General features: G+C 37.4%; 1 protein-coding gene across 1 annotated transcript in view; it reads right to left on the minus strand.

Annotated features, from left to right (window-relative positions):
* The window catches only part of COL9A1 (collagen type IX alpha 1 chain), a 93055-nt gene extending 76862 nt beyond the window's left edge, over positions 1-16193 (minus strand). The window contains exons 1-5 of the mRNA XM_049875420.1: positions 16147-16193; positions 15584-15657; positions 14301-14378; positions 14053-14185; positions 7745-8141 (exon numbers count right to left, since the gene is read on the minus strand). Of these exons, the coding sequence (XP_049731377.1) occupies positions 7745-8141; positions 14053-14185; positions 14301-14378; positions 15584-15657; positions 16147-16160 (696 nt within the window). The 5' untranslated portion in view covers positions 16161-16193. The remainder of the gene's footprint in view (positions 1-7744; positions 8142-14052; positions 14186-14300; positions 14379-15583; positions 15658-16146) is intronic.
* Positions 16194-17174: the final 981 nt, after the last annotated feature.

Genomic DNA, 17174 nt, shown 5'->3' on the forward strand with positions numbered 1-17174 from the left:
CCTCCTCAAAGTAGAGTCTACCTTAATGACATGGATGGAGTCACCTTTTCCTGACCTTCATTTGCTGATGTGACACAACTCAAAATGAGACGAAACAGCCATAAACATCCATTAATAATCAGAACTTGGCATGTACAAAGTATGAATATAGGAAAATTGAAAGTCATCAAAAATGAAATGAAATACATAAACATCAATGGATGGGTATTGGCCATTTTGAATCAGACAATCATTTGGTCTACTATGTCAGGAATGACAAATTGAAGAGGAAGGGTGTCACAATCACTGTCAGAAAGAACATTTAAGATCTATCCTGAAGTACGCTGCTGTCAGTGATAGGATAATATCCATACGCCCACAAAGAAAACAAGTTAATACAACTATTATTCAAATTATGCACCAATCACTAAGGCCAAAGATGAAGAAAGTGAAGATTTTTACCAACTTCAGCAGTCTGAAATTGATCAAACATGCAATCAAGATGCGTTGATAATTACTGGTGATTGGAATGCAAAAATTGGAAACAAAGAAGAATTGGTAGTTGGAAAATATGGCCTTGATGATAAAAACAATGTCAGAGATCCCATGATAGAATCTTGCAAGATCAACGACTTATTCATTCTAAATACCTTTTTTCAATAACACAAACAGCAACTATACATGTGGACCTCACCAGATGGAATACACAGGAATCAAATCGACTACATCTATGGAAAAAGATGATGGAAAAGCTCAATATCATCAGTCAGAACAAGGCCAGGGGCTTACTATGGAACAGACAATCAATTGCTCATATCCAAGTTTAAGTGGAAACTGAAGAAAATTAGCACAATACACAAGAGCCAAAGTACTGATCTTGAGTATCTTCCACCTGAATTTAAAGAGCATCTCAAGAATAGATTTGATGCATTGAACACTAATGAGTGAAGACCAGACGAATGTTGGGATGACATCACAGACATCATAAATGAAGAAAGCAAGAGGTCATTAAAAAGACAGGAAAGAAAGAAAAGACCAAAATGGATGTCAGAAGAGACTCTGAAACTTACTCTTGAATGTCGAATAGCTAAAGGGAAAGGAAGAAATTATGAAGTAAAAGAACTGTACAGAAGATTTCAAAGGGTAGCTCAAGAAGACAAAGTTTTATAATGACATGTGCAAAGACTTGAAGTTAGAAAACCAAAAGGGAAAAACATGCTCAGCATTTCTCAAGCTGAAAGAACCGAAGAAAAAGTTCCAGCCTCGAGTTGCAATATTGAAGGATTCTACAGGGAAAATATTAAACTACACAGGAAGCATCAAAAGAAGATGGAAGTACTCACTCATCTATGCCAAGAAATTTGGACGATAGCTTCCTGGCCAACCAACTGGAAGAGATCCATATTTGTGCCCATTCCAACGAAAGGTGATCCAACCAAATAACGGAAATTATCGAACAATATCACACACAAGTAAAATTTTGCTGAAGATTAAAAGCAGTTGCAGTAGGACATCAAAAGGGAATGGCCAGAAATTAAAGCCAAATTAAGAGGACGTGGAATGAGAGATATCATTGCTGATGTCAGATGGAGCCTCGCTAAAAGAAGAGAATACCAGAAAGATGTTTACCTGTGGTTTATTGACTATGCAAAGGCATTTGACTGTGTGGATCATAACAAATTTTAGATAACATTGTGAAAAATGGGAATTCCAGAACACTTAATTGTGCTCTTGAGGAACCTGTACTCAGACCAAGAGGCAGTCATTCAAACAGAACAAGGTGGTACTGTGTGGCTTGAAGTCAAGAAAGGTGGCTTTCAGGGTTGTATCCTTTTACCGTATTTATTCAATCTGTATGCTGAGAAAATAATCTGAGAAGCTGGGCCATCTGAAGAAGAACAGGGCGTTGATGGAAGACTTACTAACAACTGTAATATACAGATGACACAACCTTACTTGCTGAAAGTGAAGGGGACTTGAAGCACTTACTGATGAAGATCAAAGACCACAGCCGTCAGTATAGATTACACCTCAACATAAAGAAAACAAAAATCCTCACAACTGGACCAATAAGCAACATCATGATAAACAGAGAAAATGTTGAAGTTGTAAAGGATTTCAGTTTACTTGGATCCACAATCAACACCCATTGAAGCAGCAGTCAAGAAATCAAATGATGCACTGCATTGGGCAAATCTGCTCCCAAAGACCTCTTTGAGTGTTAAAAAACAAAGATGGCAGTCTGAGGACTAAGGTGCACCTGACCCAGGCTATGATATCTTCAACCACCTCATATGCATTTGAAAACTGGACAATGAATAAGAATTAATGCATCTGAATTCTGGTGTTAGTAAAGAATATTGAATACACCATGGACTGCCAAAAGGACCAAAAAATCTGTCTTGGAAGGAGTACAGCCTGAGTGCTCCTTAGAAGCAAAGATGGGGAGACTTTGTCTCACATACTTTGGACATGTTATCAGGAGGGACCAGTCCCTGGAGTACATAATGCTTGGTGAAGTAGGGAATCAGTGGGAAGAGGAAGACTCTCAGTGAGGCGCATTAACACAGTGGCTGCAACAACGAGCTCAAGCGTAACGATTGTGAGGATGGCATAGAACAGGGTGGTGTCTCGTTCTGTTGTAATGGGGTCACTATGAGTCAGAACCAACTAGCTAGGTTGTAGCTACAAAAGAATTGTTCTGACAGCATTTTAAAATATTCCAATCAAATCATACCTACATATATCCAGGAAATATGTAGATAACATTACCATCTCTGTGGTATTAATACTTGCAAGTAAGAGAGTATTTGTGAAAAGTATACTTGTCAAAAACAACTAAATAAGCAAACTTAATAGTTTGAATATTATGCATAGTGGTTATCACGCATCCCCTAAATCACTAAAAACCTAACTTTCTCACGCTACTTCTCAAATACCAGAAATAATATTGATCATAACCTTATAATTTATTTTTCCTGTGCTACCATTCACTTTATTGTTTTTAAATTTGTTAAAAACAAAAGTTAGTATGATTTACTTTTATGAAATAAAGAAAAGAACAGGTAGATTCTCCCCCAAACAGCATTGCCAGCTCTTTCTATTTGCTCCCACATTTTCTCCGAATTTAACAAAAATAAACACAAAGCAACACATTTGAAATACACTTTTAAAAGTATTCTATCTGCCTAATTAGTCAGGTTTCACATCTGCTTATTTGGCAAGCGGCTAGGTAAAAAGAAAAATGTCTTGTATCACATTTTTTGAAGCTGCATAAACTTTTATTCTTCCTCCAACAAACCCAAACCCCTGGTGTACATCCATGAAAAGGGGGAAAGGCTAACTTTGTTTTCTAATAGAGCTGTACCAAATAACTCTCCTAGGCAATCATGCTGACAAGAAACAATAAAGAATCTGTCGTAAAATAACATATTTTTATGGTATGCTGCCAGGAAACCGAGCTTTGCAGTGGGATAAATGGCAACATCCTAAACTATGGGCACAAAAGAGAATAGGAAATATGGGATTTATTGCTTTAAAATCAAACTAACAATGTATTACAGCAGTGCATTGGGAAAAAATATAAAACGCTCTGAGCCCACTAAGTAACTATGAATGATGAGAAGGTGTTTGAGTTGTAGACCACGTGACTAACTCTATCACAAGGTTTATGAAAACCTCTTGAAATTGATTTCTTTTTCCAATTTAAAGAAGGGAGAGACAAAAGATAGGATAGACAGGGGAAAATCACACACAAGTACAATATAAATGAGCCTTTTAGCATTAGCAGTCCATCAAATGTTGTTTTCAATTGCATTTTTTATGATGTGGTTTCCAGGGCTATGTTTTGTTATCTGATGATACTGTTAGAAGGAATGTTTTGCTTTTGATTTATTTCCTAAAGAAAAAGTTGACCCTGGGAAAAAGTACTCAGTTAATGTAGTACCACGATTAGAATAAATAAAATGTCATAAAGAAAAACTGAAAAATGCACCGTCCCTTATTGTTTTCATGCTATCAACACATTTTCTTTTAATTTAAAGTTTCTTACGGTAATATTGAATATTTGTTGTCTCCAAATTGAGGGAAGGGCAGCCTATTGGTATAATTCTTCTACCTCTCAGGATATGTGGATGTTAGTACCTGTTGTTTTCTCAGTACACACCAAGGGTGTTGTGACAGAAGCAATTTCCATTCTAAGGGGCAAGTAGTTATTTTCTATCTTCAGTAATTTCTGGCAACTTCAGATTTCAGCCAAATCACTCAGAAGTCCAAGATCACAGGCCATGAAATGAAAACAAAGGCCTAGGTTTCCAGCTAGGCCTTGTGGACACTTGGGCTTTTTCTGTGGGCTTTACAAGTATTTGAATTCTTAGTCTAAAAAACTGAGGAGCAGTATGAGACTGCGAAAGATTGAAAAGGATCAATAAACGGAATTCCCAAATAAGGATCCATCTGCCTAGAATACCAGACCCATTTCTCCTGGATAACTCTTGATTCCTTGAGATTCTGCTCAGACATCATTTCCTTGAGGAAATATCCTTGGCCTCCACTCTGTAATGCCTCCCTGCCCCAATATGAGTAAGGAGCCGTTTCCGTGTGCTTCCATGGCACCCACTGCTTTTCACTATCATGGTCCTTATCCTGTTATATTACGATTATTTATTGTCTCAATTCCTCCTCCCCCCAATAGTCTGCAGCACCTTGAAGACAACGTCTGCGATTTATGTCACTTTGTATACCCAGGATATAGCCACATGATGAATATTTACTAAATGAATAAACAAGTGGAATTAATGACCGAGGATGTGTTTTATACTGTGCAATCTTCCTTCTTTTTTAAAAAAAATTTATTCTGTTCGTCCTGCAAAGTAAATCCTGAAGAGTCTATGCAAATCACAGATTCCTTCCCAAATGAGAATGACGAGATTCTTTATAAGGAAAGGTGTGTGCTGACACTTAATTTTCTTTTTTCTCAAAGGAAAGCTAGGTGGTATAAAAGAAAACAAGGTAGATTAGAAATTTTATGCCTATAATTGTTTCTTATAAGCCAGGTAACATGCTTGAAGTCACTTCTTCCACTAAGAAATGGAGATAATCTCATCTGTACTTGCTGTCTTATAAAATTGTTGCCAGGGTCAAATAAGCTAACAGAAATGAAAGCACTTTGACAACTTTAAATTGCTATGTTAAGGGTATTAAGATGAAAAAAAAAATGGGTTTTTCTTACATCGGAGTTTTCTATTTCTTTGTTTTATACAGGGTGCAACTTGAGGAATACATTTTGGGGACAAGTTTGAGTTCTACATTGTCACCGTCAGCCCTTGGGTGAAGGTAGAATTTTCTTAACCCATCACCTTGATCTATTTTAGTTATCATTGTCACCGTTATCATAATCATCACGATCACTTATGGAACACTAACGGGGCCGTAAGTTCAAATCTCTTCTGTGTTTCCTCGGGGGGAGTCAGATTTCAGTCTGAAGGAAATAGTTTCTAAATGTCTATTTCAAATACTTTTAACATGACCTACAGCGTACTGACTTTGAAAAACTCCTTGGTGGACCAGAAGCATAATGTTAACACTAGCTTCCATGTTTTTGTTGCATTCTTGCACGTGGCAGGATAAAACAGAAGATAACTGGTCCTATACTTCCAATTTTTTCTCCACTATGATGTGAGACTAGGCTTGGCAGAAAACCTACAATCAGATACAACATTATTATTTGACTGCAGTATCATAGTGTAAGATTGAATTTTTTTTTCTTTTTTTAATCTCTATAGCAGTCAGGGAAACCCTGTTGGCATAGCGGTTAAAAGCTATAGTTGCTAACCAAAAGGTTGGCAGTTCGAATCCACCAGGTGCTTCTTGGAAACCCTATGGGGCAGTTCCACTCTGTCCTGTAGGGTCACTGTGAGTCAGAATCTACTTGACGGCAATGGATTTTTTTTTTTTTTAATTATTTGGATGGCAATCAGGCAATTTAATAGCATTCTAGCATCCAAAATTCTGGATAAAATGAGTTGAAATGGTCATGAATCAATAAATCAATTAGAAAAAACTGGTATTCATCACAGTAAGGAGGTGTCCTAAGGCCTCCTCCCCCTCACCTACAATTCAGAAATGACATAGATACTTCAGAGTTTCAATGTTGTCTGGAAATCTCTCCAGTGCCATTGCAAAGATTTTGCCGCACAAAATTTCAAGATGGCACAACAGTAGTCCCAGCAGCTTTCTAATCCAGCAACTTGAGGTGTGATAATTCATTAGTTGAAGAAATATTTTCTCAAGTGTCTACAAGCCAGAGCAGTAATGTGGCAGCTACAAATTGCTTCCTGTCCATCCAGAATATAGAAATTTCACACTACCCTTCACACCAATCACAATTCTTCCCTTGAAAACAAGTTATTTGAACAATTCCATTACTGAGATGACTGATAATCTTTTTTGCTTTAGAGAAGTGCACAGAAGCAATTCAAAATCACTGTGTCACCCCTGCTACACTGCATGATGTAGGTTTTGTGACCACAATTCAACAACTTCAAGAGAGAGAAAGATGTTGGCAGCAATGGTTCATAATTGATCTCTAAATTCATTAATTTCCCTCAGAAGAACACTTGTCTTCTAAAACACATTTTTAAATCTTCTGTCATAATGTTATAAAATAACCTGTTAAAGGGTTGTTTAGTGAAAGTTTAATGATTCAAAGTAATAATACTCCATGGTACTTGTTAGCACAATTATTTTGTCATTATTTAATTCCTTTCCTTTATATCCATGGATCTCTACAATAAAATCATGAAGAGTTCTAAAATCCTTTATTTCTATGATGTGTCATGCAATACCTATTTCTAAATAAATAAAAATTATGCCATCTCCTTAACTTTTATTGATCAGACACCATATGCATCCCTACCTCATCTCTCACCACTCCCCGGTTAGTATCCCTCAGCATTTCCCCAACAGATACCCATGCCTTTTTCCATACATATATCATCTAAATCAGAAACCTTGGTGGCGTAGTGGTTAAGTGCTACAGCTGCTAACCCAAAGGTCAGCAGTTCAAATCCACCAGGCACTCCTTGGAAACTCTATGGGGCAGTTCTGCTCTGCCCTGTAGGGTCGCCATGAGTCAGAATTGACTCGACAGCAATGGGCTATCATCTAAATCAGCCAGCCTCCAGACCTTTAAATGTGACTTATTTATTTGCTACTTCTTTTTCCCTTGTATGCCGTTCCTCTCGGCTAGAATGAACTTTCTCCTCTTCTTTTGCCAATTCAAGTCCTTCACTTTGGTGGTTCATTGCTTCTAAGAAACATGGAACTCCTGACTAACTGAATCCACCACTCATCTTAACCTTACTTTGAATATTCTCATTAGTTAAATATACACAATACGTACCACATCAGTGTGGCTTTCTTTCTAAGTTGCCTCAGAACAAGTCCCAGTTCTCCAGGTAGGTATGTAACATCTTCCAAGTAGACGTTAAGCTTCTCAAACTAGGAGCCACCTACTTAACTTCGTCTGATTCCCAATTCCATCTAGTCTATGCTACGCTCAAAATAGATACTTGTCTTTTTTAATAGGTGCTTGAATTAAAAAAAAGTGAATAAACTGTTCATTGCTTAAGACATTAAGCTATATCAAAGATGCCTGAGGTATTAATTTTTAGCAATCTGGTTTCGTTTTTTGCTGTGTTGTTGTTGTTTATCTGTTTATTTCATTTTGTTTTTTATCTACCACAGTATATGGTGTTATACTTACCGGAACAGAAACTTGAGGGTTATCTGCAAGTTTTCCCAGCACAGCAAAGCCGTCGATACTGATTTGGCCTCTTGGCTTTATAGGTAAGGATTCAATTCTGTTACAGTCAATGAAAAGAGTAACAGTGTTCCTTTCCACACCAATCATGACCTTATGCCACTGGGAGTCAAACAAGGAGGGCAGATTCAAAAAGGCTGCTGTTTGGAGACTTCCATCCAGTCCCTTGTATGAAAATGCAACAGATTTTGTTTGGCCGTTAATCTTCACGCCAACCTGCTCCTTCCCTGAGGAATCCTGAATCTGCCAAATGTTCCAGTTCTTTTCAAGTGTGCTTCCAGTCATCCGAAAAGTAGTTAAAAAGGAGTATTCTTCAGGCAGTCCACTGGGGTATAAACGCCTGAGTACGATTTTAAAACAAAAAAATATCAATCTTGTTTTCTGTACCCATCTGTATTTACCATATTCCCTTGTGTGCTATTTTAGATTCTAGACGGACAGAAAGGCTACAGTGTAAAAAACTATGCACTATTTGTTCTTCATGCCTGTTCATCAAGACCTTCACAGAGTTTCAGTCATTCACGTACATTAAGGCTCCGTCTTAAAAATGTGCATAAAAATCTTCATGGCTAAGGAGGGTTCCCAATGTGTATAACCCCAACAGTATTACTATTTATGCTACCCAAAGAGCTACTGTTCAGCAATTCCATCTCAGCCAAGAAATACATTCTTGCAAAATTCTTGGCAACAGTGACCGCAAGTGAGAGAGAGATCATTTGGAATCCAAATCAGCTCTACTAGTTTATGAAACCATTTAATTAAAGAAACTTTTGATTTTTTTTAACTGTTTAGAATTATTTTTTATTTCTATAATTGTCTTTGTATTCCTCTCCTCAATTATATCCTAGGCCCACCTAAGCATTTTGAGAATCAGTCACTGTACAGGTTTTAGAAGCTTCTTCACACTGAGGATGTTTGTCTTTTCCGAGGACTTCCATGTGTGATGTTAAAGTAGCAGCCAGCTGCTTGTCACTGAATGTGTGACAAGGGAAAGGAGGCCAGTTCTTACTTCTCTACCCTAACACAGTTGTTCCCCATCTGCCATGGAAATCTGCATTATTGCTACTTCCTTTCCCGCTTTAAATAGCAACATGAGACTGTCAGGATCCCTAAGGCATCTCCAATCTAGGTGGACACCGTGATCTGGAGCTTCATTAGCTACCTGGATCTTTTTCTGTTGGAGCTGCTAAAAGCTGAAAACTGAACTTTAAAAATCAGGAACTATTAAATGTAAACATCATTTTTCAAGGACATAAAAGTTATATCCTTCTACTTTCCTCTTTCTAAGCATAGAAAAATCCTTCAGCAAGAAGGAAATGCTAGGAAAACTAGATGCCAGTTAATTTTGAATGCTAAGTAATACAATTTGCAATTGCTGAGAATAGCTATGGACCAGGATCCAGAGTCCCAAGTGGCATTCCTTCATGCCAAACACCTGTTACATGGCCCCTTTCTTGTGAAGAGTAGAGAAAGGGAGGAAAAACATCTAAATGGATGCTGATTTAATTTGTTCTATAAACTAAAATGATTAACATATGAATTTATTGTATTGGCATATATGTTGTTACCCATTATGTTACAATATATTGTCAGGCTCAAAACTTTGTAAACCAGAAAATTCCTTAATTCCAAGGAGATTAGCCAATAAATGAAACTACTCAACTTGCTAAGATTTTCAACACTTACCCTGACTGCCTTTAACTTTAAAACTCTATCATCTCTTTTAGCAGCATAAACAAGCATATGTCTGTTTTTATCTGCAAATATTCTTGTAAAACTTCATTAAAATTGGTCAACTATCTCAAATGTTATTGCTTTGTTAGTTTTATAAAAATAACAGAAATATGGAATTTTCTACCTGATGTTATACCTCCATCCAAGCACTTCTTTTAGCCATTATTTTCTAACATGACTTTGATTTGTATTTATGGTCATGAGTGGATTCCTTTATCAGCTCACATGTTTAAATGATCTCTGGTGATATGCATTATTCTTACTGCAAAGTTTTCAGTTGAGTAAGTACTTATCTGGTATATAGGAGTTTTGGGTGTTGCCGTAGTTTAGCTGCTAAACAAAAGGTCAGCAGTTTGAACCTACCAGCTGCTCCTTGGAAACCTTATAGGGCAGTTCTACTCTGTCCTACAGGGTCACTATGAATCAGAATCAACTTGACAGCAACAGGCATAGGAGTTTTTAATATGTACACTTAAAAAAAGTCAGTTTGGAGTTAAAGAAGAAAAAATTATATAAGAATTATATAATTATCTACTATTCTATTTTTCTAAAATGGAAAATGTCTACCATGTCTTTCCAGATGATTGTTTTTTTGCAGTTTCTGCTTACCAATCTTGCAAGTGACTTAAAAAGTTATATTTACTTCAGTTTTAGTTTTTTGAGAATTATACCTATTCCAGAATACCTCTAGAAAAGAAACCAACCCAAAACCCAAAAACTAAGGTTCACTAATGACAATATAATACCTGGTATATAATTAAAAAAAAAAAAAACCCACTGCCACCAAGTCGCTTCCGACTCATAGCGAACCTATGTATATATATATATACGTATATATATATAACCCATATATATATATATAATATATAATTATAAGGAAACCCTGGTGGCGTAGTGGTTAAGTGCTACAGCTGCTAACCAAAGGGTCGGCAGTTCGAATTCGCCAGGCGTTCCTTGGAAACTCTATGGGGCAGTTCTACTCTGTCCTATAGGGTCGCTATGAGTCAGAATCGACTCGATGGCACTGGGTTTGGTTTTTGGTTTATACAATTATAAAGCCTTATGGGGGTTTGTACAACTCATTTAACTGACCTGAATTAATTTCAAGCTGCGAGATAAGTTTTAAAAGTTTTACTCAAAGGTGAAATTTGGCAAGTATCCATTAAAATTATGAATAGATTATTTTAAATATTGTTTTCAATTAATGGTCTTGATTTAACCAGATGCTAAAAGTTTTTGTTTTTTTTTTTGTCCAAGATGGTTATTGTTGAGGTGTGAGGTTTTGGTAAAAGGAAGATAAATCCTAGTATGTTGTCTTCTTCTCTTCCTTTAAGCATTATTTTTCTGGACTTTAAAAAAAGTTGATCCGTGTTACCCACATATTTATTTACAGACATTCTGAGCAAGACTGTGGAATTTCATGAGTCCCTAAAAAAAAGAAAGAAAGGAAGGAAGAAAATCCTGGCACAGGTCTTCGCTGAGCTTGCTTAGGTGACTCTTTCGCAAAGAGGTTAATTGAGGAATTTTTCCCAATTTGTACTTCATGAAAACTTTCCTGCTCGATGAACAAACAGATTATGTCGAAGGTGGGGTAGGACATGATGTCCCCATTTGCCTCTGACGTGGTGTATGTAATACTAAAAATTAAAAAAGGGAGGGCATAGTTGGGTTGCTACAGGAGCACCTCATTTATAGACTTACAGCTAAATCAGGAGTATCCACTTATCTCTCATTCTGTATATATACATATATACATGAAGATCAGATATAATTAAGATTATCGTGTTACTAATCTTTCAAACTAGACTAATACACTATGTCAATATTAGGAGAGGAAAAAATTCCTTTTAGTGTTCGAATTAATAAAATATATATGTAGATATATATACCTAAGACCATTTTTTTAAAGTCCTCACAAGACTAATTTGTAGAACAGTCAGTCCCATTGTCTTTTTTGAACACCTGAAATTCTGTTCTTGCAAATATGCTATGCACATCCCTAAGTAAACATGACAGCATGTATAATTTAGAAGCAGCCGGGTCTATAAATGTTTTATTTCATTGTATCACAATCTGTACAGAGTACCTTAAAAGGAGAACCACAAGAGTTTGAATAAAAGATTAAAAGCTTTTGGACCTTGAAACATTTGTTTATGACTTTAACCCAAAGAAAAGCTAAGAACTGCGTTCAATAAGGCAAACAAACAAAACATGTTTTTAAGTGGGAGTTGAGAGGAGAAAGAAACTATTCTCCCTAAAATAAACCCTATCCTCCCTAAAAATAAGAAGCAGCAAAAAATTATGTCTTGTAATTAATCTTAAAAAAAAAATTAAGATGATAAATAAGGATGAATTGTGACTCTATCACACATGTTATTTTCACAGGCCATAATCTCCTCTCCTTCCTATGAATATCCTGCGAACAGTTTCTTTTTGCTTCCTCAGAGCCTATATTCTCCAGCACAGAAATTCCCTTTAAGCCATCCCTGCATGACCTAAGAGTTTTCCAGCCCCTTCTCGTCTTGCCACCTGGCTTTTGAATGAGCAGAGCTTAGAGGACAGCTTGGAAAGAAAAAATCCACTAAGGAGAAAAGACACATCTACAGACATTCTCCCCTCTTAGTGTCACCATGACTAATAGTAAACATTTTACCTAATACCACTGTGTGCCAGGCATTGTTTAACACTTTCTGTTTATTGACATTTACTTCTCTTGACAACTTTATAACATAGGTTTTACTATTATCCCTGATTTTAAACTTAGGCAAAGATAGTTTAAGTAACTTGCCCAAGAATAGACTTTCTACATACTTGGGACTCCATCTATTTCAGCCCTCTGGCTCTTCTCCTTCTCTTTTTCTTTCTCATTCTTCCTTCTTCTGCTTCTTTCCTCCATCTTTCCTCATCTCTTAATAAACCTTACTTTTTTTAGTAGAACTCTATGGGGCAGTTCTACTCTGTCCTATAGGGTCACTATGAGTCGGAATTGACTCTACAGCACTGGGTTTTGGGTGGGAGTAGAACAAGAGCCTGTGAAAAATATTTAGTGATAGCTCTGGACAGTTAAAGAAAAACACCAGGAACAACAAAGATGAACAGGAGATTAGAGGGTTATATGGCCTCAAGTTGGTCAATCTCTGAATTTAGAGTTAATTATAGTTCAGATCGTACATCAAATCATAGAAAAGGAAACTTGGTAGGGATTGGAGGTCTTGTGTTACGTTTAATTATTTTATGAAAGAAAGGAAAAATGTTTTTTTGAAGTTTCTAGAGGAACACAACTAGTACCTCTGTATATGAAAAGCAAATGTAAAGGGGAAAAAAAGAAGAAGCCTCTGAAGCCATGCTGTCTGGGTTTCAACCCTGCCAGCACCTCCTAGCCCCAGGTTATGCAAATAAGTGTTCTGGGCTCCATTTCCTCCTCCATAAACAGAGTTAATAATGTCTTTATCTCATAGGGTTGTGACGCAGATGAGATTTAATTAATGTTAATTAGTAAATGTATAAAACAGTCTTTTATAGTGCACATGGAAAGCACTGTCATTATTGTTTTGTAAAATATAGTGTGTCCAACAAATGAAATTCATGTCCATAAGTTGGCACTATATTACACCAGATTCTTCTATTTAACCAAAATTTCCATTATTACAAATATTTAGAGTTTCTATAATATTCTTTTACTTTTCAAATTAATCATCATTTACCTTTAAACTTTATTTCTATCAAAGCCTCAGCTTTCTTGTTCCTCTACCAATGGAATCTTAATTCTATATTTGATGGCAGTACACTACAACGTAAGATCACTTTAAGTCATATAATCACATATGTGGTATTTAGATGATACAAAAACTAAAACCCTGAAGCTCATTCATAACCGTCGCGTGACTCAACACTCACACATAGACTAAAGCAGCCTAGGTTATAAATAATTTAAAGCATAAAAGGCTTAGTTCCAGAGAAGCAGATATATGAAGTGAAGGATTATTTTTTCCTTATCACTACCATTGTTTCTGTTGTTGTTACTCAAGCTTTGCTTTTGTTTGGTCCCTGCCAGGAGCCAAGCACTGGACGTGCGGTCCTATTTCAGCACCAGGACACCTGAACAGCACCAGTACAAGTCTTCTAACCACTCTGTAGCTCCTAGTTAAATTTATGCCTAACCTCTGGCACTTTTCACAGTGGGTCCTTTCAGTCAAAACCAGACAAATTATAGGAAAACACAGAGCAAAGTAATAAGTACATGTCCTCCATCAATGTATAATGGTCTCAGTGATTTCTGTTTTTTTTTTTTTTTTTTTTTCCTGGAAAGGAAAGTAAATTACATACTGAAAACTTGAAATGCATTCACATACTCGGGCATTGAAGACAGGTAGGTAAATACTTTCATCTTCGTATTTTAAAATAACCCAAGAAAGAAACATTGAGCATGAGCGGATTCTCTAACATTGGATAGCTGATCATTTTTTAAAATAGAATTTGGGGCAGGTAAAATAGATAAAATATTTATAATAGATTACCTGGTTGGAATCCTGAAATCTACATTACTTCCCAACTTGTAAGCCACTTGTAATGAAGTTGATCCCACTACCCTCTGGATAGCTCTCCTAGATGCTGCTTTATCTACCTGGAACTGAGAAATTAGATCAAACCCTATAGGAAGGGAACACAAAATGAAGAGTCCATAATGAGATTGGTTTTATTCTTTTCCACAACTTTCCCTGATTAAAAAAAAAGCATTCATTTCCAGTGATACATCACTACTTGCCTGGTAAGTCATCCTGACCAATCCTGATCTTAGGACAGAGTGCGTCGTCACCACTAGAATTCAAATTGACAGGAAACCCTGAAAAAGAGGTAGCATATTATCCTACCTCATCCTCTACAGGAATTGCAGGATTGCAATTGTAAGAGCTAAGCAACTATTTAAAATACAATATTATACCAAACAGCTTGCTTATAAATATTTGACTTTAACTCCATGACTCTAATATGATCATTCACTCACTAACTCATCCTGGAAGGGATTCAAGACACAAGGTTGCTTTAATGATTGTGCTGGAAAAAATGTTCCTTTCGAGGAGGTTGGGAATTTATTCCCCTTGGAACCGGAGCTGCGTGATATCCTGAATGGCACAGTGTCTAAAATTTGCTTGGAAAACTCCTGGTAGTTTGGGCTAGAAAATATTCCTTAAACTCCACAGGTTTTAGAACCCCCAAAAGAATCCAGAGCCAACCAAGGGGTTTCTGAAGAGTAGAATTCTTAAAAATCTTTGTCAAATAGCGGAGGGGGTTGGGAGAATCTTGGGATTCATTAAGCCTAAATAATATATACAGGATGCATTCATTTCACAATTTCATTCTAAAAGATCAAGTAAGGGTGCTGACTAGACTATTGCTAGCAACCTAGAATGTGAAAGAGCAACGAGAAGGAGAAAACAATCATAAGGATTAGATTCTCAATTTGATGCAAAACCCTAGAATGAAATTGGGTGCTCCTTACACAAGTAGAAGGTTGTAGGGAGGGAGAGTTCTTTCACAAAAGAAACTTCTTTTAACTGTCCAACCCCAGCGTCCTGCTCAGGCTTGCCTTATTACCAAGATTCCCTACCCATTGCCCTCTTGTTGATTCCTACTCACAGACTTCAAAAAAACACATTTCCCATTTACAAAGCTTTGGCCCAGCCACAACAGCATATCTGACCATACTCTACATCTTCCCTGAGCCTAGATTGTTGGTGTCTGTCTGTCCGCCCATTTATCCATCTGTCTGTCTAGCCATGTCTCCGTACAACATTTACCAATCACCATTCAAACCAGGCACTGTGCTAGCCACTGGAGTGCACAGATTGGCCTTCCTGCCCACTGTGATCACAGTCAGAACTTCCTTTCCATAGCCAGCACTCACTACAAAAAACCAACTCCTAAAATATACCCATGGTCCAAATCTGGATTGAAGAGTGAGGGTGTGAAGGACTGTAGATGCTACATCCGTCCTGATTATTCCTGGGAATGAGTGATATTTCCAAATATAGAAACCGTGGCCCTTACTTGGACGACGCTTGACAGCTGCAGATGCCCAGGGTCCCAGGAAACTGCAGGCAAAGAAGAAAACCGGAATTTTCCTAAAGAGATGAGAAAAAAAAAAATGCCTTAACCAAGAGTCCCTCCAAGTGGGGACTACTTCCATACTTTAAACCTGGAAAACCTTATTAATGTAGGTGATCAAAGCCCGATATAATTTATTTTTTCCATTTCGACCTTGATATCTCACTGAAAACTTTAATGATTTCGTACATTTTCAGCTCCCACTCTCCCTGTAATTTTTTTCTATCTCGCATCTTCTGTCTATATTTGTCACACTGTTTCTGTATCTATTGTCTGTTTCCTTTTATCGTTGTTTGTCTGCCTCTCCATGTCCTGGTTCACTGTCCCCATCTTTCTCTTGTCTATCTTTCTCCTCTTTCTTTCTCTTCTGTCTTTGTCTCTCTCTTCCATCTCTCACACTTGCTCTCCTCTGTCTTACTCTCTCGTCCCACCACTGAAAACACACAGACCCTTGGTTCTGAGGCAGCTCAGTCTCCCCACCATTCTCTTCAGTGGCGTGTTCTTACCAGCAGCTCTTCATTTTCCCAGTTGGTTTTCTTTTGTCACCAACAGTCCCTATGAAGAAGGGGCTTCAGGGGAGCCGGTGCTCCCCCAAGACCCCTTCACAGCCACCCCAGAACTGATGGTCCCTGCCTGGGTCCCTCCTGCCCCTGTAAGGGCTAAAAGCAAAGGGAGTGAACCAGAGGCGTCTGGTGACACTTAAACAGCAGCAGAGGAAAGGGGTGGAGAGAGGTGGCCCTGTAAACCCAGGCCTAGCCAGGGGTGTGTTCCCAAAGCTAACAAAGTTACACTGGAGGATGGATTAGCAGAGGAAACTTTGCTGAAAAGAAAAAAAAAGAAAAAAAGATCAGGATGTGGGGAAATTCAGTGGAAAGAGCCAGGCAAGCCTGTATAGGAATACACTGGGAGCTTTTAGAAGTGCTCTAGGAATACAGTGGGAGCTTTTAGGGACTGAGGTTCCAGTACAGACGTGTGGGAATTCATGGGAGCCGTGGGGCCCAACCAGCCTAGGTCTGAATTTTGTTTGTTCTGAAACTTACTAGTTGTATGCCCTTGGGCAAGTTAAGTTCTGATTGGTTCAACTGCAAAACAGAGTGAAAATAGTTACCCAAAACAATTGTTTTGAGTGTTAAATGAGATAGCAAATGCAAAGAGTTTAATGCCTCCTCAAAATAGTCATCGTTCATCATTGCCATGGTTATTAGAGCTCACACTTATGATGTGCCCTCCTCTGCTGAAAATTCTTGAAGCCTAATGACACTTATTTCTCACAACAACACTATAAGGTAAGACTAAAATTATCCCTATTTTACAGATGAGAAAACTAAAGCACAGAAAATGAACTTGTCCCAAGTCAAACAGCTAATTGCTCAATACATGTTAGCTCTCTCTACTTCATGGCTGGAAATCTTGATAAAGTTTAGCATCAATGCCCTAATTCTTACTTCTTAAACTCTGAGATTATCAGAGCTGAGAAAAACATCCCTGGAAATAAGCAACATATTACTCTCCATAAACAAGCATGTTACAAGGA

This window comes from Elephas maximus, chromosome 1 (genome assembly GCF_024166365.1).
Source record: "Elephas maximus indicus isolate mEleMax1 chromosome 1, mEleMax1 primary haplotype, whole genome shotgun sequence".
Classification (NCBI taxonomy): Eukaryota; Metazoa; Chordata; class Mammalia; order Proboscidea; family Elephantidae; genus Elephas; species Elephas maximus.